We start from the raw sequence: 27,957 nt of genomic DNA, 5'->3' as shown, positions 1-27,957 counted from the left end.
GTGTTGTGGCTCCTTAAAAGCTGAAGTCCGGCCCTGCTGTCGCTGCTTGGTGGTAAATATTTCCGAGCAGAGGGGGGCAGGACGACCCCGACTGGCAGCGGTGCAGTCGAAATACGTGACCAGTGTTTGTGTTTTTAACGTGCTTTTCATGGTGTGATGCAGCTGAATGGGGGAAATTGCGTAAGTGTTTTCAGTAGCGGATCAGTAGCCCGTGCATCGGCGTGAGAGCCCGGCCGAGCTCCGAGCAGAGGCGGGAATGGAGCGGAGCGACGGGGACGAGAATGAGAGCTGCGCGTCCCAACAGAACACGATGTGGAAACAGTTCCAAGCCAAAGCCAAGCCGCTGCTCAGCCCCAAGCTGGGCGCCAGAGACCCGGAGGACAAGAAGGAGCGGGGCATGTGGATGTTCAAGAAGATGAAGCGGAAGGAGAACGTCGTCCTGGACCGGGTGATCTCCTCCTCACAGCCCGACCTGCTCTTCTCCTCTCAGGTAGATGTGGAGGCGAAGGAGGCTCATCTCTGCGGCAAAGCGGCGGGGAGCGGCTCCGGACTCGGCCGGGAGAAGCTGCAGTCGTCCTCCAAGTACAAGACTTCCAGCCCGAACAAACCCACCGTGGCTCAGCTGGTACAGTCCCACCATAAGAGCTCCTCGCTGGGGTCTGCGTGCCTGGAGAAGCTGGCCGAGCCACCGGGCAGCAGCAGCGGCGGCGGCGGCGGCAGCAGCAGCAGCGGCGGCAGCAGCGGCGGCGTGGGCGAAGCGGCAACAGCTGCAGCAGCAGCAGAACCACAGCTGGAGAGCAAAGATGAGCAGCCGGTGAGCTTTACCTGTCAAATATGGTGGTTTGGCCTTTTAACATAACATCTGTCTGCAGAGAAAGAGAGAGATCACAGGTTAGTGGATGTTAGGAGACTTATTTAGGCAAGTTTCGTTTGTTGCAGACATGGCCTCAGTGTGTATCCTGGGTAAAGATAGATAGATAGATTGATAGATAGATAGATAGATAGATTGATTTCATATTTTGATGATTTTTAAAGTTAAAAGAAGTAAATCCAACCCCTGTAGCAAAGTCTGGACACCCTAAGTCAGCAGTTAGTGACCCATATATCCGCCAGTCTCTTAAATTGCAATGTGATGTATTCATGTTGTGTCCAACCAACAGTCCAAAAACCCAAAGATATTCAGTTTACAGCGACATAAAAGAAAGAGACCTCTCACTTTCACTCAGTAAATGACTTTAAAGACCCAATTAGTATTTTACAGGGTCACAGCAGCAGCAGCAGGTCTGACCCGGCCCACAGTGGCTGTATACTAGAAAACAAAAAGCTTTAGTGCTTGAGACAGAGGGGGTTCAGTAGGAGCCAAAAGTGAGAAAACTATGAAACATTAAAGGGAAAATTGAACCATTTCGATTTCGAAACAAAGCACAAAACTGGAGCTAAAACAAGTCCAGTATTGATCCAGTATGTAATCTTTCCTGGGGGACGGAGGTAGTTGGAGGTAGTTGGAGGTGGAGGAGTGACTTGGAGCATGGAGAATGCCCAATCTCTTTGCCCAGCTCCGCCCTGTCAGTGTAACATGATCCAGATCAACAGCAGCGCAAACTGCAGCCTCTGAACTCTGTTGAAGCAACGTCTGACACATTTTCAACATTAACTGTGTACATAAACACAGTATAGAAAAACTTGTTGTTGAAGGATAGATGCAGATGCCTGTAATCCTAACCGCTGGGCGCATGACCTGCACAGAAAACAAGTAAACTCACTAAACCAACAACTCACTAAAGTAAACCCCCCCCCCCCCCCCAGCCCTGCAGACTGTGTTTAATCCAACAGAAAACACAAGTTACACACACTCGTCACGTACTGAAGACCCGACCAGAAAGGAGGTGCAGTAGGAAATGCGTTTTTATTTCACAATAACAGCTACAGGAGGCGTTAAATTAGGAGCGGTGGCCGAGGCAGAAAAGACAGATAATAACATTATGCCCCAGTTCCACTCTGTACTAATGTGGTATGTAATAGTGCATCACTGAAGAAAATTCACTCAAGTCCTTAATGCCAAGTTTGATGCAGTGATGTGAGTTTATTGGTATCCCAGGATACGGTGCTGACACCGACTGAAGGGCAGGGGGATAGTTATACACTTGAGGAAAGAAAGGGGATGGTCCCCGGTATGGAAATACAGGTCAGACAGAATAACAAGGTGATCGAAGGGGGTAGAAACAAAACGTAATTTTCTCTGGAGGCCTTGCAGTGTAACTCGCCGTAGGGTCAAGTTACCGGGGGGGGGGGGGGGGGGGGGGGGGGGGGGGGGGGGGGGGGGCAGGAAGGAGCCTTAGATTAAATCAGCAATATCCACAGGTAAAGGTGTTGCTAAGACAGTGATGTAGTGGAGATGAGAGAGGGGAAGCAGAGGAGGTGTTACACTGAGACAGACGGTGGTTGAATAGTATCTTCCTGCTCAGAGGATTGAAGGTTATACTGTTATACTGGTTAACCAGTAGGGTTATAGGATTGTCTTTCTCAGCATTCACGTGGTGTAATTTGTTACCAAAGTCGTCTTGTTTTATTGTGGAGGCTGTTTGTCACTGACAGTCTGTGCAGTATACAGAGGGACTGGTGGAGCTGTTCACACCTTTAATGTGGAAGACGGGACGACCCCAGGAGCACACGTGTTACTAGTAATGGCTGCATCTCATTTACACGCACAGTGCCAGGAGCCTGGTGCACAGATGGAAGAAACAGAGGAGTTTACTTCAAGTTTATATGTTAATAATAATAATAATTTGGAAAAAAGCTAGAATCCACCTCCTGGTGGTTGCCTCTAGTTTCAGGTTACATCCCTGTTTATCCAGAGTCGTGTGAAATATGAACCATTTGTGTGAAAAAGTTTTGAGTAATGGCTATAAAATGTTTTGGGAGGTCACGCTGATCTTAACCTTTGACCTCCAAAATCTAATCAGTTCGTCTTTGAGTCAAAGTGAATGTTTGTGCCAAATTTGAAGAATTTCCGTCACAGCGTTACGGAGAAATCATGTTCAGGAGAATGGGACGTACGAACAAGCGGAAAACAACAATAAGCCTCTAAGACTCTGAAAACCCAACCTCAGTATTTAACCAGTAAACTTACCCTGAAACCTAAAGAGTGCTGTGGACCAGAACCATCGTCCATTCATTCTTTTCCTGCTACAGCAATGCAGACGGTCTGTGACGACGACGGTCGATACGGACGGACGTAGAGGTTCTCATTAGAACCTGAACAGGGCGGGAGCTTTTTCAATAAAGCGATCTTTATTGAGCCTGAGACAACACATTAAAGTCCTCAGCATCCACCTATTCATCATGTTGATCTGAAACCACAAAAGGTCACAGGCACTGAAATCGAGTGAAGACGGTTTTAGAAAGAGAAAAGTTACCAGAGCAGAGGATGAGCTAACAGCTTCTGTAGAGGAAAGGTTTGAAGTCATGAAGGAAGTCTGGACAGAGACATGTCTCCTGCAGAGGAAGTAACAGTGTTTTATTGTTCTTTTTGTGGAGCGATGGGGGTGGGTGAGGACAGCCACGTGCTTCCTCTTTTAGCTTTTGTGCAGGTGCCCCAACCACCGAGAAGGAGTGACCAAATCCTGATGGGGATTGAACCCCGGGTGAGAACGTGAGCGCTTTAACCAACATACTGCTTGTTATTAGAAGTTCAAACAGTTCTTCAAACTTGGGAATAAAATATTCAAACTGTAATCACCTGTTCAGAACTTTAAGAGCACAAGTAGTTGCTGCCGCACTGAGCGACCAGTAAACTGAGCTCATCAATACAAGTGGACGAGGACAGCAGCGTGTGAGGTCGTGCTAATGAGGTAGCAACGACTGCAGAGCTTCTATCAGTCTGTGGTAGAAGTACTTTGGTTTCGGCAAAATTACCAACAAAGATGAAGCTGTTTGCACTAATTAATCATCAACAATGATGATTAATTAATCATAAACTAATTAATCATCAACAATGATGATTAATTATAGCATAACAGTTAAAGAGTGACTTAATAGGGTTCAGAGGAGGCTAGCCTTTTCGGAAATCTGTATCTGCACCTCCAGGGAAAAGCTACAGCGGTAATGAAGGTGTTAACACTAATTATCCATCTTAATGAACAACTCAATGAAGTTCTGAGTTAAACGATGGGAGCTAATGTCACGATATTAATGTGGCATGTATATATAAAGTGTATTTGTTGACGATCAGTCTGCAGAACACACTGGACAGTAGATGGAGTTTAGCATTGTGTCTGGCATTGATCTGCTGATCAATGAGCAGCCTGACAGTGAGTGAGCGATTGGATGATGCAGGTACGTTCAGTGCCGAGCTCGTCCTAAATCTGATCACACTTGTGTGAAGTTCCTGTAGAGTGAAGACGAAGAGTCTCTGAGGATTTCAGACGTGTGGAAACGGGTTAAAAATAAACCCCGTGATGGCGACGCCTCGTTTGGAAGTGCGACCTGCAGGTTTCCAAGTGTAATGAGGAGGTGGGGATGGAGGTGGGGATGGAGGTGGGGATGGAGGTGGGGATGGAGGTGGGGAGGTGGTGCAGAGTCTTCAGGTTTGAAGAGGCTTCACTGATAAAGTTCCTCACCAAGAGCGATTTACTGCGAGCGGGGAAGTATTCAGGACGCCTACGCAGAGATGGGCCCCCGGCCAGGAAACGTGGGAATGGCCTGAACGTCCGGGAGATTATAAGAATTAAATTAGAGGAATTGACTTTGACGAGTGTCTGATAGTCGCGGTGTAAAGATTTTCTTTCTTGCAGCGACAATAGCAGGATCACAGGGAACATCAAGAGATCCTGTAGAGTCTTCACATGCAGATCAGACTCTGTGTCAGCTGTTTTCTTTTTCTCTGGTGATAAGAGCAGACGAGAGATAACGGAGCGTTCCTTGCCTGGAGAAAGTGTTGTGTTCCTCTGGGACGTGAGCAGCCGTGTGTCTCTACCTGCACCGACCTGCGCTCAGGTGTAACGGAGACAGAGTTAGCGGCAGAGCTGCTGCATTCAGCTGCCTCTCAACACCAGCGCGTCTGATAGGAGGACAGAGAACGAGACTCGTGAGTCATTAGTTCACACACTGAACAGACGTTATTGAACAGCGGCTGTAAGAACTGTGTCTATGAGCGTGTATGTGTGACTTATCACTTATTGATTTTCCACCGTGACGAGCGGCTGATTAAAGGAAAACAAACTGCTCATGTGCTTTAAGGCAAAGACTCTGTTTGTCTTTCTGTGTGTGTGTGTGTGTGTGTGTGTGTGTGTGTCACTCTCTCTCTCTCTCTCTCTCTATCATGTTGAGTTTTCATGTTTTTCCCCCCTTTAATATTTCCCCCCTTGTTTCTGAGAAAGTCATATTTCATCTGTCGCTCTGGCTTCGGGGGACAGGTCTAAATAATACAACACCCATGAGCCTCAGCTGCCGTTGCCATGGAGAAGAAGCCAGTCAGAGGCGGGAATCACAGCGGTAGCGATTTCAAAATGCTTCTTGATATCAGCTGAAGAGAAGAAGTTGATGCCAGAGCTGCTGAATTCATCCACAATGACCCAAATATGAAAAGTGAAGTAAAATAAGTTTTCTCAGCAGCACAGTCTTTAGCTTGTGCCGGATGATTCTTGCTGAAATGCACGCTGGGAGTCGTAGTTCCCTGAAACATTTGTGTACACAAACTTTTACGTTTGATTTATCAAAGAACCAGATATTTTGTAAGGCAGTTGTTATTAAAGAGTTTTATGTTGATCCAACATATTTTCTATGGGAAAAATAAATGGGAATTTTACTTCTGGTACCAGGAACACCTAAAATAGCTCCTCCCACTGACGGTACGGGGTATTTGCTGTCGTCACGTCTAGGCCCATGACAAACAAACAGCTAACGCTAGCTGGGGCTAGCCAGCGCTCTGTAATGTGGGATGAACGCAGCCCTGAGTGTCAGATCGATTAGAATCGGAGAATTGTGTTTTTTTCAGCCCAGCCCTCGTCTTTATGCTAAGCTAAGCTAACCTCTCATTTGATACTCAGCATGAAAGAGACTCTTCTGTATTTTAGGAAACTGAACTGGCCTTAAATCTGTCTGTGACCTGAGCGTCTGTGTCCTCTCAGCTTACCCTCTAGTACCCTCTGTCAGTCAGGCTTACTCCTCTGGAGGAGGATTAACGTCGAGCCAACCAGCTCGGCTCCTCCTCTTCCTCCCTCCTCCTCACCTGTTCCTCCTCCTTTCATTCATCTTGGAACAGCGACAGTCCCACACCTGCTCCCTCTCTGTGGAGATACTCTCTGAGGTTACAGGAGTTCGTCCTTCGGTTCATCTGGACTCGATCCTCGGTGTCTCTCCCTCTGCGATGTCTCCCACCTAGCCGCTATATATTTAAGAACTTCCCCTACTCCCCTTTCTCCACCTCCCACCGCCTCACCTGGTCTGTAACACCTCCCCTTGCGTCCTGCTCGACCCTGGATCTCTTTCTGAGCGAGGCCCCGGTGGCAGAGACCCGTCTAGCGATCCGGGGGTTACTTCGCGGTGGCTCTTGCGATGACTCGTTTTCCCTCGCCTCCACGTGTGGACGGCTGCTGTCGGTGAGCTCATCTTCATCTTCGTCATCACCATCATCATCCCGTGTTTCATTTCTTTACATGTGCAGAAGTGAGGAATCCTCAACACTTCCTGTTACCAGCGAACATTGATGATTCCTCCTGAGATAGCTTCTTGTATTCTTGTCCAGAGATTCACTGTAGGAAACTGTAAGATTGGAAAAAGTGTCAGGTCCTCACACTAGAGAAGCTAATCTAAGACAGCTAAGCTAAACTAATTGATCAGTCAGCTGATCGTTGCAACTCCAGTGAAAACAAAAGTCTGTCGTACCAAACGGTGAAATGAGATTCTGGATGATAAAAATGGTTTAACGTCAGATCCACAGAAGAGATGGAGACTGTGTCTGTAAAAGATGAATTAAATGTGATATACAGTACTAGTGCGACCTGATTGATTGATGTATGGATTTCCCTCCGGCTCTCTCAGCGGGTCAGATCTGACCGGGTCAACTCTCTTCTGTGTTTGAGCGATGACCCAGACGGTGATCAGGGTCAGACTCGTGTGTTGTGTTGTTGGGTTTTGGGAGGATTATAATGACATAAACTGAGAAGCAGAATAACCAGCATTGTTCATGGTCTCTCCTGTCAGGTATTTAAACAGGTATTTCCTCTGTGGGTTCAGTCCACCGGGCCTCCAGAGCTCCGGTGGTTACTGAGCAGTGGTTCGCTATGATTTATGTTTGATGTGTTTTCTCAGCCGTAAAGGTTTCTGTTCCTGACCGTCGCACGCTCAAACATCTGTGCAGGTCGGTGAGGACGGTCTTCATCTGTCTTTGTTGCTTTCAGCTTGTCTTCAGGTTTGTCCCACTTCAAGTCTCTGAGAGAGTGTTTCTCAAGGTAACAGCTGACTGACATTTGAGGGCCTTCAGTGATGAGCCTCTGACTCTAAAGTCTACAAACCTTTTCTTTCTTTCCCTCCTCTGTATTTGGTTGCACTGTCTGAGTTTGGTTGCGTTGTCTTGTCTTGAGTTCACATGATATTAGCCGTGAACCACGAGTGATTTAAGACATTGGTCCCTTTACAACATTCAGTCAATGATCGGATAGAAATAGTTCAGGAAATTTAGATTGTGAATCGATTGACTTTTTTAAAACCCTGACACATGCCACTTAAATAAAAAGCTGAAAACTTGTTTGTATCTGGAGAGATTTCCTTAGCGCACATTTATTTTGTGTTGAAAACTTTCTTTTATTTCCTTTGGTGCTCAGGCTGACAACAGCCCCCCCCCCCCTTCAACACACCCTGGGTAAAGACCTCCATGACTTCATTAAGAACCCACTGACCTGGATACTGCAGTGTAACCCAGCCCCATATCATTTCCTGTTTTACACAATGTGAAGGATTTTATGTCCGTGCTGTCGTCAAACACAATGAAAATTTGAGAGTTTAAATAATAGGAAGAGTTCACAATAAACGACAGGAAATAAGACGTGTTCAATAAATACTTAGCGTATGTTACCGCTGTCAGAATTCAGTAATATAACACAGTAATATCCCTGATACTCATGTAGTGAGGTCAAAAGAAAAGACTTTCATTGTCTGTATGTAGTTTAGTTGGTGGGTAAGAAATTTCTACATCACATTATTGGACTTTAAGTCTAAAATATTTATTATGAATATGTCATGATATAAAGAAATGCCCATTCATTCTCGTTAATGTTGTTTATTTTTTGAAAGCAAAAAAGTGCCTTTGTTTTGTTTTTGCAGAGAGACGTTAGAGGGGAGGAGATTCTGCGTTCATGTTTTATTTTTAAGGATTCCTTCCTTCTCTACTCATGTGAAATAATCAAAATAAAAACAAAAGTAGAAGCTGGACGAGATCGAACAGCTTTCACTTACAAAGGGGAAGCTTAGCTAAAATTAGCACCGATGTCCACTGTATGTGACTGAAACACCTGCTGAGTCATGTGTAGCTTCTGTTCACTCAGTGCTGCATCAGTGTGTTGTGTTCACAGCTCTGCAGGAGGCGGACGGCTCCACGTTCTGATCAACAGGAAACGGTGAGATCAGTTTTGCAGCTGCAGCAGCAGCAGCAGCAGCAACTTTGAAGTCGTCGACGTCGACTCTCGTTGCTCCGCAGGGACTCTCTGTTTGCGCTGCCGTGTCCAAACCACAGCTCTGTGTGAGTGGTGCTCTCTGGTGCCCCTGGGTGTGTTCACCACATGTGTTTCCTGTGGGCCCTTTGAGCTCGTATTGACCCTCTGTGATGATTATAAAGTCAGTGCGACTGTCACGTCTGCAGCCGGCCACAGTTCACATGTTCATTTGCAGGAGAAAAAGTGTGAGATTTCACTTCCTTTGCAGATTCTCTGTGCGTGAGCTTTTCTGACTCTGCTGGGAGCTTTTATTTAATGTATTGATCCGCGCTGTCTGTATTGGCAGCAGTATTGATGTTAATGGGCCCTTGAGGTTTGACCATCGTGTTGTGGAGGGCGCTGCTGTTGACAGGAAGGAGATAAATGTGTGCGTGTGCTCAGCTCTTCTTATGGGTTTCACTGATGTCTCCCCAGCCTCCATCTCCACTTATGTGCCTCCTGACAGACACGGCGCCTGTTGATTCATTGATTAGTCGTTTGGAAGAAAATGAATTTTTGATTATCAGTCGTTTTTCAAGTGGAAACAAACATCTGCTGGTTCCAGCTTCTGACATGTTTTGCAGGAGTCGCTGTCACAGATGACGGTGAATGAAATGTTTGTTCTTCATTTACAAAGACTCCTGGAGCTAAAATAAGATCTGTTATGAATATGGCCTCTGGGTGTTTACCTGGTAGGTTGGGTCTAACGTAAGGTGCTGTTGAGTTGTGATGTGGGAAATGTAGGATTGAGCGTTCTGGAGGTATAAATCCGTCTGATACGCCCCCCCCCACCTTTATGATACTACTCCTTCTTTGTGATGTCATAAAAACCATGCAGACGCATCAACCCAGACTGGGCTCATAAAATCCAACGTCTCCCTCGTTCGAACTACATTAAAATAAATGGACTTTTTATGATTGTTAGACTCTTTGGATGAATTAGGTCGTTAAGTTTTATCATGACGATGTGATGACTTCAGTCCAGAGTTTGTCATGAGCTCTGTCTCAGATATTCCTGGTTCCCAGAGGATGAATCTTTGGTGACTCTGATTTTGACATTTGTGGTTTTGAGTGAAATATCTGTGTCCCAACAAATCTGATCTGATACTTATATTGATCCAAAAGTTGATTGAACATGTGTCTGACACGTCGAAAAAAACAGCTGTAGCTACTAAATCCACTTTCATGAGCCACGTGACCCGAACACTGGTTCAAAACTGATCATCTTAAGCTATTGATGCCATGAAAGTGATCAGTTAGAGAGAGGAGGTATCACTCTATTGGATTTGTTGGAGCTCGTGTCACTGTGTGTGTTACAGAGCGCTGCAGCCTGAAAAAGGACTAAAGCTTTGGCTGCATGAGCGCAGAGTGTGTAAAAACAAATGCACACACACACACACACACACACACTCCTAAAATAAGTGATGGGATTGTACGTGATCTGAAGCTATTCTCAGCTCGCTGCTTTGCTTCCTGATTTACAGCCGCACGACAGTTAATCCTCCGTAAGCAGCTTGTTAGATCTGGTCACTCTGATGGAGACTCCCTGACTCAGCTTTGGTCCGAGTGGTTTGTGGCTGTTTTTGGCTGCCCCCCCCCCCCCCCCCCCCCGCTGACACGCTGCTGCTGGGCCAGGACGCCGCCGTAAAATCAACCTCAACTGTTGTGATGAGAGGCAATGTGAAACTTCATGTCACGTATTTCCTCCTTTTATCTTTCGCACGACTGTTGTCAGGATTTATTTTCTTTGGCGAAATGCAGAACGACTAAAACGTGGTGCATCTATACTTTACTGTATAAGACGACACGTGTAAAACAGCTGAGCATGATGAACGGACGGTCGCGTTCACACGGCCAAAACCACGTTTTGTTAGGTTACCGTGACCTTGACCTTTGACCTTTGGCCACCAAAATCCAATCAGTTCATGCTTGAGTCCAGGTGACTATTTGTGACAAATCTGAAGGAAGTTCCCTTGAGGAGTTCTCGAGATATTGTGTTCACAAGGTCAAAATCATGTCATGTGAGGTCATCTTGATCTTGACTTTTGACCTTTGACCTTTGGCCACCAAAATCTAATCAGTTCACCCTTTGAGTCCAAGTGAACGTTTCTTCCAAATATGAAAAAGTTCCGTCGCGGCGTTGCTGAGATATCGTGTCCACGGGAATGGGACGGGCGGACGGACGAATGGACAACCTGAAAACAAAATGGCGGCTGTGACTGTCGCCGCCGCGGGGGAATAAAAAAAAAAAATCTCACTTTAAACAATACGGGACGTTTAAAGACGAACTAATCAAAACATTAACATTAACAATGGACCAGATGATGAAAGAGTAAAGAACCAGATGTTTCCTCGAGGAGTCGGTGGAGACCAAACACGGAGCTAAAAGAGCGGGAAACACTGACCTTTACACGATTTACTCGATTTACTGGATGATTAGATAATCAGCTGTTTGCTAACACGTCAGTGAAAGCAGCTTTCTCCGGTGATAATATGCAGGTGTTTTCAGCCATGTAACGTTGACCTGGTACACCTCATCCTCTCCTCCTCAGCCTGTTATCTCCTTATTTAACATCACGCTGTCTGAACTGGACTAACCCCACAGCTCAGAGCCTCCACCTGAGGGCGGAGGCTGCATAACGCTTCCTCCGCTCTCCTCACACGGGACCGTCTCACTCGCTTCATGTTTCCTGCAGCTTGTGAAATGCCTGAGCAGAACACACTTCGCCTCAGGAAGCCTCAGGAAGCGAGCGTGTGTTTCATCATAACCGATTTCTCGACGGCCTCGGCTGAGCTGTGAGAGAGGCGATACTGTGTGTTTACACCAGATTCATGCATGTGGTCAGTTTGAGCGGGAAACGTTGAATGGAGGTGATTGGAGGTGAGACGAGGGAGAGAGAGGAAGAAACCGACCTCGGTCTGATCATTAACGATTATTTGCTTCATTTCTTTTTCTCATGTCACGACGGCTTTGACACATGAACCAGCTGCTGGACGACGGTGGTTTGTTTCATCTCTGGTCCATAAACACAAATCAATCTGTTGTTATTACAGACGGAGAGTCAGGAAGTAGATTTACTCAGTCACCGTTTATTTTATAAATAAATACTTTAGTATTTACAAGTTCTGTTACTTTTTACGTTCATGTGACAGTGATTTAACCTTCATTTGTTCAGGTGAATCCCATTGAGATATACATTAAATATACATGTACATTAACAAATATATTACGTACGTTAAAAAACATAAGAACAATTCATGGACAGATAAAGAATTTAAATACAATTTAGATAACAAACAATAAAATTACAAAATTGTAATAAAAATAACACACAAGGAAAATTTTAAACATATAAGATTATAAAACACAGTGTCGTCAGTTAAAACAATTACATTCTGTTTTCTGAAGGTTTAAAATCTTGTTTTATAAAATATGAAGAATTTATAAAATGATGTATTTTTAAAGTGCTCTGTAGATTATTTCATGTGTCTGGGATTAAATCCAGAGTTAACTGGCGGAGGCGCTCTGAGCTACAGTTTCTGATGAATGTGTGACATTAAACTTATAAAACACAACATATTAACTCAGCGGTGTCTGAGGGTCTGGTCTGGCAGATGGATCTGGGTCTGGTCTGGCAGATGGATCTGGGTCTGGTCTGGCTCGAGGGATCACTTTTTATTTTATTTTAACTTTAAAGTTTTATTTATTTATGTATTTATTGATTTAACAGCTGCCTGTGTTTAACCAACATTTCAACAAATAGCTTCAGTAAATAAACAAATTCCCTAAATGTCAAATAATTCGTCTGACACGGAGAAAAAAATGATTTGTAGAGAAAAACCTCAGAAAAGTTTAATTCAGCATCAGAACTGAAACAACGAAGAATTGAGGTGAATCACAACACAGTTCATTTGTATTGGAAACAGCTGATTCGACAGGTTTGTCACGATTGTGACTTCAACTTCAGACAGAAAAGAAACTGAAGAATCAGTCCAACAAAATTCCTGATGATCATTAATGTACCTGTTGATAAAGTGAGTTCAGGTGATCAATCTCCAGGCGCCTGAGCTGTAACACACACACACACACACACACACACACACACACACACACACTGAGCTGAGGCCGCTTTGTGTTATCACAGTATAGAAGTATTGATCAGTGTAAGTGTGTGTGTGTGTGTGTGTGTGTGTGTGTGACAGGATGCTGAGCGCTTCTCCTGCTCTCTGACAGATGTGTGATCAACACAGATGTTTACACTCACACTGAAGCTCTGACAGATGTGACGCAGGTGATCCAGTCTTATCCAATCCTTCCTCATCATCACTGTGTAGATGTTGTTGGACATTTTTCATCTCTTTATAGATGTTTTGTGTCCATTTCTAATTGTTTCAGATTACCTGAAATCTGCTGTATTTTTATTGGATCACTCAGAAAACAGTCAGCCAATCAGAAGAGAGGCTCAGAGCCTCCTCTCTTCTGATTGGCTCACCGACCTGTTGTTACTAGAGCTCCAGAGAGAAGCCTGAGAGAGGAGATGTAAAACTACACTGAGATGGTTTTTATATCTTCTGATGGATCAACACTTCAAATAAAACACAGAAGAAGAAGCTTTAGAAACCTTGTGTCTTTGTGGTTTTGAGTCTTTGTGGTTTTGAGTCAAACAGACTTGTGCTGCTCAGTCAGATATCTGTGGTTTTTAAAGTTATAAATGAGGCAGAAGTTACAGGCGTGTATAAAAGCATCCAGGTGTGGTTGATGTTGATGAGGCAGGTGTCAGAGCAGCATCTCTAACATCTGGAACAGGTAAAGAATCAGTGTGTGGTCACATGTGTCTGTTGTGTGTGTGTTCAGTTTGTGCAAGTGTTGCTGCTGCAGCGGCGGTGAGAGTTTTACAATGGAGAGAAAAAAATCAGCTCGACAAAACTGTGGACAGAGGAGAGGAAGCTGCTCTCGTGTAATTTCCTGTCAGCGCTCACTCCTGGGACGAGAGAGCGAGCCGAATTAAACAGTCGAGTCAGACTGAGCTGCAGGCGAGGAGGCGAACGGATTTAAACCACTTTTATTTAAATGTTGGTGAGTTCTCCGAGAGAGGGAGGACGGCGTGACGGAGTGCAGGTTGTTGTTTCGTCAATTAAAGCATCATGTCTTTTTTTTTCCTGACAGGGCATCTCTGCTCCCTGCTCCTCGGGGGTCACCGCCGAGCGACCCGCCCCCAGCTCAGGGATGTACAAGCTGGAGGTCGAACTCAAGAGAGGCCACAACCTGGCCGTACGGGACAGAGGAGGTACGGTCACCATGGTTACTTCTCTTGGTTCCACTTTACAATCAGACCTAACGAGGATTAATGAATGGTTTATAACTAGTTTATTAATTAGCCTGTTTGTAGAGTTTGTAGCTGCTTCTCCACATGTTTGTGTGTATTATAATTTATATATATTATGATTCATGCCATGAGATTGTTCTGCACAGTGGATATTAAACTGGAGATGCTCTTTTGCTGGTTGTTCTCCTCTGTAGGACTTTTAGAACTGATCGAAGGGAGTCTTATTATAAAGTGTGAAACACATCAACATTTATCAGTCAGTTACTAACAGGCTCCTTTTACCAGTTATAAATGGTAGAAACTCATCAGTCAGATTAATGAGTCGTAAGCATTAACTCGATCTTGCCAAATAGTGAGCTGCATCAACGTGTTTCTAATTAATAACCAAATTATAAGGCATTTATAAATCCTTCATGAGGGTAAAGTGATACCGTTGTCTTTTCCGTTCTTGTTTTTATGGACGTGTGACAGTTTGACTTTGTGTGTTCAGGCAGCAGTGATCCGTACGTCAAGTTCAAACTGGCCGGTAAAGAAGTTTTCAGGAGCAAAACCATCCACAAAAACCTCAACCCGGTGTGGGACGAGAAGACCAGTCTGATCGTAGATAGTCTGAGTGAACCTCTGTATGTAAAGGTAAAACACACACACACACACACACACACACACACACACTGCTTTTCTTCTTCTTAACAAACAGAAGAGTCAGTGGAGTTTTCTTTTCCCGCTCCTCTGCAGGTGTTTGATTATGACTTCGGTCTTCAGGACGACTTCATGGGTTCAGCTTACCTTTACCTGGAGTCTCTGGAGCAGCAGAGGTACAGTGTGTCACGTTAATGACATTCATGCCACTGTTTGGTATCAGTTTTGTGACCCACCAGGTTGGATGTCCCCCTTTGGAAACAAAACCAGAAACAACCCTTTTTCAGTTCCATGATGTTTCTGTGATCGGTCCCTGAATGTGTCACAGAAACAGACTCAGTTCTGCTGCAGCGTGGCGGTGATGCGCTGATCTGTGGACACCCTGCCGATGGTTTCGTGGCGGCTCAAGACGGTCACGGGCCCCGCCACCGTCTCATGTTACCACTTCTGGAGCATCCCTGTTCAGACCTGGTATTAACATCTGCCTCAGGTGATCCAATCACCAGCGGGCAGCTCCAAGTCCAGGTGTGAACGCACCCGAGTCGCACTGAGGACGCGTCTGAGATCCGATCACTCAGACCACATTCGGAGGCGGTCTGGACCACATGGGGTCACACTTCATTAGCTACTGACGTCCTCTGTCTCAGTCTGATTCGACCCAACACAATGAACCCAAAATATTTTACTCTTTCAAATGGATAAAACTTTATTTCACTGTCGAGCAACAATTGGCTCAAGTTCTCCGTGTCACTCTCTTCCTCTTTAACACACACACACAGAAACACATTGTCAACACATTGTCCGTCTGACTGGCTAAACACAACAAAACTTACCTGTTTGTTTACATACGAAGCAGGAAGTCACTGGAGAAGGTCACCTAATACCAGGTGTGAAAAACATGACACAGAACACACACGAAGCTCGGCAACTTCAGACGAGACACTTCCAGCATGTAGCTCCCAGTAAAACCACCAACTGTTGTTTTTACACTTCTGCTTGTGAACAGATCAAACAAAAAGAGACACAGTGTCTTTAGTACGGAGCTCTGCAGCTGCAGGTTTAATCAGCTGATGCTTCAGGGGTGGAAACAAACGTGGGTGTGCTCGCCGGTCGGTTCACCGTGTTGGTTCAGATTAAAATTTTAACACTCTCTGATAGAGCTGCACAATTAATCGAAATATAACAGAAATCAAAATATGGCCAAGATCAATATCCAAATCACAGGAGCTGCGATTGTTTTGATGAAGGTAAAATGTGTCACATTGTTGTGCATTGTCAGCACCATCAGTGTTGTGATGCTGCAGAGACGCTCTGATCTTCAAATCATATTCTCCAGACGTGAAGGAAACATTAACGTTTGGTACAAGAACCAACAAAAATCACTTCATCATTATTTTAATATTTTTTTCAGTGAAAATTGAATAAAAACAACTGTTCCAACTGAAATCACGATATTTGTTTTTGCTTATCGTGCAGCTCTAGTTTCTGACCAGATACCTGCAAAGCTAACGACCTAATGTTCTTTGTGATTAGTGCTAATTATTATCAAATGCTAACATGCTAACATGCTAAACTAATGATGGACATAGTAAACATCATATCTTTAAAATATTAGTCGTTATGAGCATGTTAGCATTTAGCCCGAAGCACCGCTGTTTCCAGCCTTTATGCTAAGCTAAGCTAACCGTCTTAGCTCCATACAGAACGCCGTGATGTCAGAGTGCTGTCGATCTCCTCATCTGTGATCTGTGTTCACACCTGTGTGTGTTTCCAGGACGATACCTGTCACCCTGGTGCTGCAGGACCCTCATCACCCTGAGCAGGACCTGGGCTCCCTGGAGTTCGCCGTCACCCTGACGCCTAAACACAGTCCCGTGGAGGAGCGGCGAGACTCCACGGTACGTGCACTGATGATCGCGTCACACCCCCTCCCCTCCCCCACAACACAATCTCTCTTTCTGAGTCACACGGTTTTTTCCAATTTTCCCTTTTAATAAATTTGCTGAATTTTTAAAATCCATTTGTGGAAATATGAACGTGTGTGTGACGTGTCAGAAAACCTGTAACTATGTATTTGACTCCAGTTGTGTGGCTGAAGATAGAGATTAAAAGATTGCACAGTTTAGGACAAGGCCAAAACATAAAGGGATCTGAAAACAGATCACATTCAACATCTATATTTTTTTGTTTTTTTTAATTTTTTTCTACTTTATTTTACCAGGAAGTCTCATAGAAAAAAACCTTTTACAAGAACAACTTGACCAAGATAGCAGCTGCACAAACTCACCACAGATTAAAATAGAGCATAAAACATAAAGTCCCACGTATACGACACGACAGCAATGGCCTCTGAAGAAAAACAAGCGCATGTCTCATCCACCACATTCTTTAAAGATATAAATTGATTTAATTTTAGATCTTTCTGCAGATTATTCTTATGTCTAAAGTGTTATAATGAGAAAATGCATTTTTTTTCCCCCAGATCTGTGAAATATTAAATGTGTGAATATTAAATCTCTCCAAGTTTAACTTTATAAAAATAGAATTGATGAAGCACATTAATCTGCGTGAGGTCACGTCCGGTTCGAGCTGGGGCTGCGTGAACGTGTTTGAAAGATCTTTTTTGTGTTTTCTATTTAAAATCTTAATTTGTAAAGTAACCAGTTAAACTGTAACGGAGTAAAAAGAAGAAGAATATTTAGCTCGGACATGTGGAGGAGAAGAAGTTACGGTTCACACATGTTGTGTAAGAGCAAAGTGTTTGTGACGATTGTGCAGTTAATGATCTCTGTGGTGTCGGTGTGTTTCCTGCAGCAGAGGGAGGTTAAGACGTATCGCTGGAAGCCGTATGTGAATAAAGTGAGTGTAGCGGTGATTAGCCTCTTAGTGACTTCCTGACTCACTCTCTCCCATTTTACCTCTTAGTCTGAGGAGCTTTTTCCCCAGAGAGCAGATTTATTACCGTCTAATGGGCAGAGCCTCATTCATCAGGCTGCTCTGCACACAGTCGTATGATTGATATAGTTCCAGTTAATCTTCAATGTGTAGTTGTAGTTCGTTTCCTGCTTTTCATGTTGTTGGCTTTTGGTTTGATCTTCTGTGTGCAGCTCTCATGATTAAAATAAAGATGATTTGTTGCAGCATTTTCCTAGCCTAGCTTAGCATAAAGCCAGGGAGCAAGAGGAAACAGTTAGCGTGGCTCCATCCAAAGGTCCAGCAGCTCTGAAGCTGATAAATGAACATGCTGCTGCTTGTTTGTTTAATCTGTGCACAAACAGAAATGGAGGAATGACGATTTGGGAGTTATATTTAGAGATTTAGAGGCTGCTTCCAGTCTTTATGCTAAGCTAGGCTAATCACTTTCCAGCTCTACCTCCATTCTTAACATGATTATGTCCTTTTAAAGTTGTAGTGAATATTTTAAACAGGTCACATAAAAAAACAAAAACAAATTGAATCTGATGAATCTACTTTGAGCTCTGTGTTTGGTCTCCTCCACCTCTTCTTTAGCTGCTAAATGCTCCACCTTGTTCGTCTGCAGGTTGCTTATTTATTTATTTGTTTATTTGATATGATCACTGCATGTTTATGAACATCAGTGCAAAGTACTCAATGTAAACAAGCCGGATTTTTAGCAAAAATGCTAATTTACATCCGTCATCCGTGGGCAGGAAACATAAAACAAAAACCATTAGAATTAACAACAAACTACTACAAATATGAAATACACAGATTAAAAGACAAATACTTTTCGCTGCAGACTGAGTTAAAAGTGATCACAGATGTCTGAGATGTGTCTTAAAGGTGGGACATGTAGGACACATTTACTTTGTCCAAACGTGGTTCACCTCACGGCGCCCTCTAGTGGTCGCCCTCTTTAATGAATCCACTTGAGTCCATACACAACCTTACTCATAAAACAAGCATGTTTAGATATTTTTTCCAGTAAATTGCAATGATGAGCAGCTGGTGAAACAACACTAGATGTGTGAGTGTAAAAACGTCCTGGCAGCATTAACTGTGAGACGTTGCCTAATTTTTACAATGTCAAGCTCCTCCCCTTTCAGGAGTAAGGAGGCTTGTAAGTTAGATGTTTTATAATATATGTTTTTATCAAAGATATTGATCAAAGCAGCTTTAAACATGAAGTAGTATTTTTTGTTTTGATGTAAATGTGCTCTGTTGTGATCACAGTTTATGATCTCTATCTCCTCGAGACACTGAGTCTCTGCTTCATGTTTTATTCAGTTTATAATGAATCATAGAGAGAGAGAGTCTCAGTCTGAGCTGCAGCTCCAGAGGAGGAGACACAGAGAGATGGAGGGAGACTGAGGAGAGGAGGAGGAAAGATGTGAGGAAGTCAATTATAAAAAAAACAAAGAGAAAACGAAGACGGAGAGCTCGTTTCATTAATTAGAGTCCAATTAAATCTAATGATCACAGGCCGTAACGATGAATATTCAGTCTGTTTTCAGAAGCTTTATTCATGGAGCTGCTCCTCCTCTTCATCACTTGTTCCAGCTCCTTGTAGTAAGACGTGAACCTGCGCTGTAGCTCCCCCTAGTGGCTACAAATGAATCCCTCTGCAGCCTCTAGTTGAAGCTCTAGTGTTTTCCCGCCCTTCAGGAGTCAGTTGAAATAATGTATTTTAATGTATGTTCAGACTATGCTGCTGAGGAGGTCCTGGAAACGATCCACTAAGGTAAATCCTCATCATCACCATCATCCTCATCATCATCATCATCATCATCATGGTCGTCTGTGTGTGTGCAGTCAGACACCTTCATGTTGTGGCTGTTTCGTTTATCGTGTTTTATTTCGGAGCGTCATGTGACCGTCGGTTTTTTTTGTTCTTTTTTAATGGTGTTGCAATAGATCTGATCTGACGTGTTGTTTTCAGCTCATTAAATTCAGATTGTTGTTGTTGTTGTTGTTGTTGTTGTTGTTGTTGTTGTTGTTGTTGTTGTCATCTCCATCACTGCCTCAAACCAGGGCTCTGTTCTTTAAGCTTCAATCCAGGCTAACATGATGTTATCAGGCTAAAATGATCCAGCTAACGTTTTCAAACTCAGCTGGAGGATTGATTTCATATTTGATATTTAGTTTTTTCTTTGTCACCAAATCCCAAAGAAACAAGTAAACAAACAAACAAAAACCAAACCTGACGATCTGAAATAAAATCATTCAAGTCGCACTGACGTAAGAAGAACAGGGCCCTGCACGCCGTCTCATTTCCTGTCATGTGACAGAAATTCAGTGTGTGTGTGTGTGTGTGTTGGTGTGTGTGTGTGTGTGTGTGTGTGTGTGTGTGTCTGTCTGTGTGGACCAGCAGCAGCAGTCATTACGTCTCTCAGAGCTGCATCGGAAGTCGCAGCTGTGGCGAGGGATCGTCAGCATCGCGCTGATCGAAGGTCGGAACCTGATCCCCATGGACCCCAACGGCCTGAGTGACCCCTACGCCAAGTTCAGACTGGGACACCAGAAGTACAGGAGCAAGGTTTGTCCGCCCTGACCTCTGACCTCTGACCCCTGACCCCTGACCTTTGACCTCTCTGATGGTGGGCAGTGATATCATTGTTATTATTTTTTCAAGTAAAATTTAACCTTTGTGTGTGTGTGTGTGTGTGTGTGTGTGTGTGTGTGTGTGTGTGTGTGTGTGTGTGTGTGTGTGTGTTGGTCAGACTGTGCCAAAGACCCTGAGTCCTCAGTGGAGGGAGCAGTTTGACCTTCACCTGTATGAGGAGACAGGAGGAGTGTTGGAGATCACAGTGTGGGACAGAGACACCGGGAGGAGGGACGACTTCATCGGACGGTCAGTCAGCTGGTCTCCTTTGTTAGAGCTCCGCCCACTAATGTTAGTCTGTAGGTGACGTGCCCCCAGGCACAGACAGGTGAGAGGTAAATAATCTGAAATTATGAGAATAAAGTCATGATATTTCAAGAAATAGGTGACAACATTTAGAGACATAAAGACCTTCACAGGATGCTCCATGTGCCTCATTTTAAAGCTTCTGAAAAATCCCCTCGAAAACAAAACAGAACCTAAAACTACCACTTCATTTTCATAATATTACAACTTTTTTCTTGAAATATTAGGATTTTATTCTCAAAATTACGACTTTAATTCTGTAATATTTTGACTTAATACTCAATATTTTGGTTTTTTTCCGTCAGTGTGGCTCTAATACTCTAATAATAATAATAATACGACCTCAGTCTGACAGAGACGTCGTCTGTTTGTGTCTTTGAACTGATCTGTATCACTTTCAAACAGGAAGTCCTAATGATCACTATCAGGGTTTTATTTTGTAATTCTCATTTCGGCCACCAGGGGGTGAAGCTGCACCACCACCTCAGTCTGAACTGGACTGAAAGAGTTCATGTGTTTTTGCAGGGGATTTTTAAATTCACCATGTTCTCTAAACACAAGGTTCATATATATTGTGTGTTAGCAGGTTATTTATTTATTTGGCTGAAATGTGTGTTAAATTGCAGGTAGTGTAAAGAATTGAAGAAATAAATTGTCAAATGCTAAATTTCTGTATGTATTTTACCACATGATACAAATTCTACATAAAAAATGTAAAAATTATCATTTTCCAATTATCGGTTAAAATTTCTGTAATTATTTTCTCTTAAGACGTCTTTTAATATGCATCATCATTTAAAATGATGATGCATGGTTTCCATCACTTCTTCTCCAACTCTGATGAACTATATTAAAGCTGTAAAACTTTTCTCATCTTCTTCATCTTGTCTCTTGATGTTTCATATTTGCTTTTCATCAGTTAGTTCTACAGATGAGACTGAATTAAATTATGACATAATAAGTTTTGAAATGTTCAAACAGACGTCGACATGTCAGATTAAATGTGTAGTTCATGACATCACTGTGTGTCTGTGTTTGTCGCCCAGCTGCCAGCTTGACCTCTCCCCTCTGGCCAAAGAGCAGACCCATCACCTGGAGCTGCCGCTGGAGGAGTCCCGGGGCGTGCTGGTGCTGCTGGTCACGCTGACCGCCTCGGCCCACGTCTCCATCGCCGACCTGTCCGTCACGCCGCTGGACGACCCGCAGGAGCGCAGGGAGATACTCAAACGATACGTGAGCGGCACCAATTAATAAAATGAATAAATTAAAGGTTAGTTCAGGTGGAACATCCATTTGAAAAATACTCGTTCCTCCTCCAGGGTGTGTTGAAGTCGTTCTCTAATTTAAAAGACGTGGGCATGGTGCAGGTGAAGGTGATGAGAGCAGAGGGACTCATGGCTGCTGATGTAAATGGTAAAAAAAAATCTGATTTTTAAAGATATATTCATTGATTTATTTATTATTTCATACAGCAGCTGTGAATACGGCGTTCAGTATTCTGCTCATTAACCCCGTTGTGTCCTCAGGTAAGAGCGATCCTTTCTGTGTGCTGGAGCTGAACAACGACAGACTACAGACACACACTGTTTACAAGAACCTCAGTCCAGAGTGGAACAAAGCCTTCACCTTGTGAGTTACAGCGTTTTATTAACCTGTTATTACACAAACACATTTTTAAAACACAGTGTGCCCAAAATAAAAACTTTTTAGAATAAGTGTATTTTAAAAGGTTCAAAAAACTGAATTTGTTTATTGGAATTTAGACCAAATTCTTGGTTCATTCATCAACCTGTGTCTCTCAACTTTAAAGCTCCTCCAGTGTAAAGGTCTGTGTCCATGTGTAGTGTGATTATAGATCAGCTCTAGCTTCTATATTAATACTGTGAAAGTATCAAAGCCTCAGTCCACAGAGAAATGCACACAGCCTGTATTCAGAAACTGAGCCTTAAAACCAGCCGTCAGGACTTCTGGAACTTTGTGATGTCACAACAAAGCAGTCACCAAGCCCCGCCCACCTGGACCCACCATCCAAACCTTGCAGGATTTGGTTTCTCTGAGTGTTTTTACCTGAAATCTGCTATATTTTTATTGGATCACTCAGAAAACAGTCAGCCAATCAGAAGAGAGGCTCAGAGCCTCCTCTCTTCTGATTGGCTCACCGACCTGTTGTTACTAGAGCTCCAGAGAGAAGCCTGAGAGAGGAGATGTAAAACTACACTGAGATGGTTTTTATATCTTCTGATGGATCAACACTTCAAATAAAACACAGAAGAAGAAGAAAATATGGAGCTTTAAAACAGCGTGACACTAAATCAGTGGACTGGCCCTTTAAGGCTCCTTCGCTGGGCTCCAGCTGTGATTTTAAATGTAGGACAGATTTTACAAAGACTATTTTTCCCGGACGTCAGCTGATCAGTCTGAGTCATTATCTCGTCTTCGTGTTGTCCGTGTCTTCTCTGCAGTAACTTGAAGGACGTCCACTCCGTGTTGGAGGTCACGGTGTTTGATGAGGACAGAGACAGGAGCGCCGACTTCCTGGGAAAAGTCGCCATCCCCTTATTACATGTGAGTGTGAAGACGGGTTCGTTAATCACAGGAAGTTCATCCTACACAGACACATTAAAGTATCCACTGCTGGGGTTAAAGGTCATTTCAAACGTCTTATAAATAAATAAACTGTGTCATATCATGAGGAAGTGACTTTACCTGCACTTACCACAAGCATTTTGATTCATGTCCTTTCATGATCCACGATTGTTTTTGTTCACAATGATTAAAAATCTCCCAGACTGTGTTCAATTATTCTGTAAGTGTGTGAAACACCGACCTTGTGTCGTCTGTGTCAGATCCGTAACGGCGAGCAGAAAGGCTACCTGTTGAAAAACAAGGATCTGACGGGTCCGACCAAAGGAGTCATCTACCTGGAGGTGGACGTCATCTACAACACTGTGAGTATCGGGCCGGACAGTACATTTACACAAGTGTTTCAGTTTCCAGCCACTGAAAATAAAGTGTAAACTGTGGAAATCAAAACACAAAGCACTGCCATATTCTCTGGGACTGTCTATTGGAGGAAGAGACACAAGGACCTGCAACATGTTTTCTCTCCAGATATTAAAATTAAATTTGTAAATTAAAATTGGTAAAAAGAATCTTACCAGGAAATTCCCAACTCTAAATCCATTTATAGAAAACATAAAAAACATACAGAACACTATCCTCAGAAAACATTAAAGATAAAAGATAAAATAAAAAGACATTTTTCTGCTGAACCAGTATTTTTACTTCTGATACTTTGATATATTTTTCTGTATATTTACTTAAACTGTGATTTTGACTTGACCTTTACTGACAGTGTTCGTCAGTGCACATGAGCAGACATGATAAATGATTGATGATTGGATCTGCTCTGACAGCGTGTTTGTCTCTGCAGGTCAAAGCCGCTCTCAGGACGGTGGTTCCTGCAGAACAGAAATATATCGAGGAGGAACCAAAGGTCTCCAAACAGGTTTGTTCACATGTGTTATTATTTATTATGATGTTATGATGATGAGACTAAACTAGTGATGATTTAGAGACCGTTAACTACACAGCAGTGACTTGACGTAATAATGAAAAAGTGGTTGTATTGTAATAACTTGTTTTTATTGTTTAAATTCTCCTGGTTCTGCTTCATGTCACTGTTGTTGTTGACAATAAGAAAAATATAAAACATCTCCATCTATCAGTGTAAAATAACAGAAACACCTCGTCGCATTTTGTGTCTTTCAGCTGCTGCACCAGAATTTCAACCGCGTGAAGAGGTGCATCATGGTCCTGATCAGCTACGGGACGTACATCAACAGCTGCTTCGAATGGGAGTCTGCGCAGAGGAGCATCATCTCCTTCGTGGTACGACAACACGCTGATGCTGATATCAGATCTTTTCTTGTAATTAGGAAACAGAAAGTCATAAGTGTGAGATGATGTTCGCCCTCTGTCACGTCTCGTTGACTTTCCCTCCTTCCTCTCAGCTGTTTGTGGTGGTGGTGTGGAACTTCGAGCTCTACATGCTGCCGCTGGCGTTGCTGCTGCTGCTGGTCTGGAACTACTTCTTCTCCTCGAGCAGGGATACAGCCGACATGGTGAGAAACGTGCTGTCTCTTTATTTTTTATTTATTAATTGTATCATAGTTTAATTTACATTTACAGTTGTCACAGCAGAGATAGAGAAGAAAACATCAGATACATCTGTACATACCATTAACACGTTTAACTCAAGATGGCATTGATTCATTTGGGCCGATGGTTATGACAAATGAAAAATGACATTAGTGTAAATATATCAATCAATCAATCAATCAATCAGTCAATCAATCAATCAATCAATCAATCAATATATGCCGAAATAAATAATTAAATACATAAATAAATGCGCAATAAAAACATTTTGGTAATAAAAAAATGCTATTTCTGTATTTTTACATGACATTTTACATTATTTGTTTATTTTTACATTTATTTATTTATTTATTTATGCATTTCTACATTTATTTATTTTTACATTTATTTATTTACATTTTATTTATTTATTTATTTATCTATTTATGCATTTCAAGATTTATGCAGTGAGTAGAGATGCATAAATAAATAAATGTAAAAATACAGAAATAGCCTTTTATTTAATTACCAAAATGTCTTTGCATTTATTTATGTATTTAATCATTTATTTTGATGTTCATTCATTTATTTATTCATTTATACTTATGTCATTTTTCATCCTTCATAGATGGTTGTTGTATATGGAAGATTCAAAATGCCTTTAAAAAATCTTACAAAGAAGTAAAGTGAAATACATCACACAATGTTTTCAAGTATGTATTTATATGTTTTGAAACAGGCATTTACTGCGTTGTAAATAAATTATTATTATTTAGCTTTTTGTCTTTGATAACTGGATGAATAGTTTTTCATTAATTCATTCATGAAATCACAGTCCAGAGAATTAAGTGAAGAGGTGTGCTGCACCTCGGTGTCCAGCAGAGGGCAGCACAGACCTGCAAAACTAAAGACTATAGACTGTATACAGATATTTCCAGAAAATGTATTTTATCCTCCAGATTATTTAAGAAAATGTTTCCTGCTTCTTTTCCTGCTGCAGTCGATGGAGGCCATGTTTGAATGGGAGGATGAAGAGGACGATAAAGACGACAAGGTAGAGTTGTTATAAAACAGCTGTATATGTACATGTGTTGTATAAGTGTTGTATATGTGTTCATGTGTGGAGAAAACACTGATCTGTCCTCTCGTTCCCGCCAGGACTCGGAGCACAAGGGCTTCATGGATAAACTGTACGCCATCCAGGACGTGTTCATCAGCGTGCAGAACGCTCTGGACGAGGTGGCGTCGTACGGAGAGAGGATAAAGAAGTGAGTATCACAGTGGACGCCATATCTCAGTAATGCTGCGACGGATCTTCTTCATATTTGGCACAAACATTCACTAGAACTGAGGGATGAACTGATAACATTTTGGTGGTCAAATGTCAAAGGTCAAAGGTCAAGGTCGTGGTGACCTCACAAAACACGGTTTGTGCCTTGTAAACGCGATATCTCAGTAACACCTTGAAGGAACTTCTTCACATTCAGTACAAATGTTCACTAAGACTCAAGAATGAAACTGGTTTACATTTTGTTGGGCAAAGGTCAAAGGTCAAAGGTCAAGGTCGTGATTAGCTCACATTCTTGTGAATACAATATATCAGGAATGCTTTGATAACTTCTGTCACAGTAACTATGACACAATTTAACTCAAATGTCTATGAAGATAAAACAAAGTGATTAAATTTTATATCCATAAGGTCAAAGGTCAACTTCACTGTGACATCATAATGTTCTGCTAAAACACCTCTGGTTATTCAGTGCTGTGACTCAGGATGGAGAGACTGTGATTATAGTTCCTGACACTCGGCTGGCTGGCGGAGGGATACAGCTGTGAGGTGGTGACTGTAGTTAGAAGATGGAGCGAGTGTTTGGATCGCATGTTCTTCTTCTGTCGTAGCACACAGCTGTGAACTAGCCCTTCATACGGCACAGAGATGTCACGTTTTCTCTGTGTGTGCTGTTCTTCTTCTGCTGCAGCACCGTGAACTGGACAGTGCCTTTCCTCAGCTGGCTGGCGATCACTGCCTTATGTTTGGCCACGCTTCTTCTCTACCTCATACCTCTCAGATACCTTGTGCTGGCATGGGGTGAGTCCTGGATCCATTCACACCAACATTCCTTCACAGATACAGAGAATAATCATCCACACACACTCAAAAATGTGTTTTCTTATTTTTTCTGCAGGTGTGAATAAATTCACCAAGAAGCTCCGCGACCCGTACATGATCGACAACAATGAGCTCCTTGACTTCCTGTCCAGAGTTCCCTCTGATGTTCAAGTGGTGGGTGACGTCATCCTGCTGAAAGGAAACATGGTCATAACAGTTTAAAAGGCTGTAGATGAAACTGTATTTATTCCTCCGCGCTGGCGACAGTCAGAGCCGCCATATTGTTTTCAGGTTGTCCGTCCGTCCGCACATCCGTCTGTCTCATTCTCGTGGACATGATATCTCAGTAACACCTTGACGGATCTTCTTCAAAATTGGCACAAACATTCACTAGGACTCAAGGATGAACTGATTAGATTTTGGTGGCTAAAGGTCAAAGGTCAAGGTCACGTTGACCACCAAAACACACACAGCAATTATGACAAAATTTCACATAAATGCTTTGTATTTTATCTGAACTAGTCTGAGTGGAGGAGGCGGTAATTCTAGTTTTGAGTCAGAGACTAGAGTTTGTCTGCGTTGTCTGTGTTTGCATCTGCCTGGCTAACTGCATTTTTTTGTGTGCGTGCGCGTGTGTGTGTGTGTGTGTGTGTGTGTGTGTGCGTGCGCAGATGCAGTATCATGAGCTGAAGGTCGACCCAGGACAAAGCCCCAACAAACGCAAGAGGGCCAACCCGAGCTAGCCGCTCTAACATCAGTCCTCCTCTCTGCTGGAACCCCCCCCCCCGTAAACATTTGAACTGTAAACAATGTAAACTATGTTATTTATATATTTCTTGTATATTTTGATTATTATGAAAAGGGTTGAGATGTTTCTGTTTGTTTTGTTTTGTTACTGTGAAAAGACGCCGATTTATTTTCTAAATCTTGTAAAGAGAAAACAGACGTCCCTGTTTTTTTTAATCCCTTTTATTTCTTGTAACAACACACAGTATAAACCTGAACTTACATGTAGTGATTATGTATGTTACGAATGTACATGTGTATGTTACAAAGGGCATGCCTGTGTAACGGTGTGCTACTGTTGCATGGAATCGTTGCAGCTCTGGTTTAAGGATTTATCTTTGATTTTTAATTGGATGTATTGTCAGTGTCTGATGTTGATTATAGAGCTGCATGTAC

General features: G+C 42.8%; 2 protein-coding genes across 5 annotated transcripts; both read left to right on the top strand.

The window, feature by feature from the left end:
• The first annotated feature begins 42 nt into the window (after window positions 1-42).
• LOC111224293 (multiple C2 and transmembrane domain-containing protein 1-like) lies at window positions 43-3,616 on the top strand. Its single transcript, XM_022748727.1, has 2 exons — window positions 43-692; window positions 3,591-3,616. The coding sequence occupies exons 1-2, from the start codon at window positions 257-259 to the stop codon at window positions 3,614-3,616; spliced, it is 462 nt and encodes a 153-aa protein (XP_022604448.1). The 5' UTR covers window positions 43-256.
• On the top strand, window positions 761-27,556 carry LOC111224300 (multiple C2 and transmembrane domain-containing protein 1-like). 4 transcript variants are annotated; one of them, XM_022748736.1, is made up of 22 exons: window positions 761-814; window positions 13,858-13,978; window positions 14,508-14,650; window positions 14,753-14,832; window positions 16,431-16,554; window positions 17,471-17,515; window positions 19,320-19,358; window positions 19,989-20,153; window positions 20,338-20,468; window positions 21,572-21,758; window positions 21,845-21,938; window positions 22,052-22,154; window positions 22,988-23,090; window positions 23,372-23,473; window positions 23,959-24,033; window positions 24,297-24,416; window positions 24,539-24,649; window positions 25,666-25,719; window positions 25,824-25,933; window positions 26,645-26,754; window positions 26,852-26,949; window positions 27,447-27,556. In XM_022748736.1, exons 2-22 carry the CDS (start codon window positions 13,918-13,920, stop codon window positions 27,516-27,518), a joined length of 2,127 nt encoding a protein of 708 aa, XP_022604457.1. In that variant the 5' UTR covers window positions 761-814; window positions 13,858-13,917; the 3' UTR covers window positions 27,519-27,556. The 4 variants fall into 4 exon arrangements, with proteins under 4 accessions (XP_022604457.1, XP_022604459.1, XP_022604456.1 ...); XM_022748735.1 differs by lacking the exon at window positions 761-814 and adding an exon at window positions 13,691-13,767; XM_022748738.1 differs by lacking the exons at window positions 17,471-17,515; window positions 19,320-19,358.
• Window positions 27,557-27,957: the final 401 nt, after the last annotated feature.

This window comes from Seriola dumerili, unplaced genomic scaffold (genome assembly GCF_002260705.1).
Source record: "Seriola dumerili isolate Sdu_G_001 unplaced genomic scaffold, Sdu_1.0 BDQW01000128.1, whole genome shotgun sequence".
Classification (NCBI taxonomy): domain Eukaryota; kingdom Metazoa; phylum Chordata; class Actinopteri; order Carangiformes; family Carangidae; genus Seriola; species Seriola dumerili.
The sequence above is the reverse complement of the archived record's forward strand: the minus strand, read 5'-3'. Positions and strand labels throughout refer to the sequence as shown.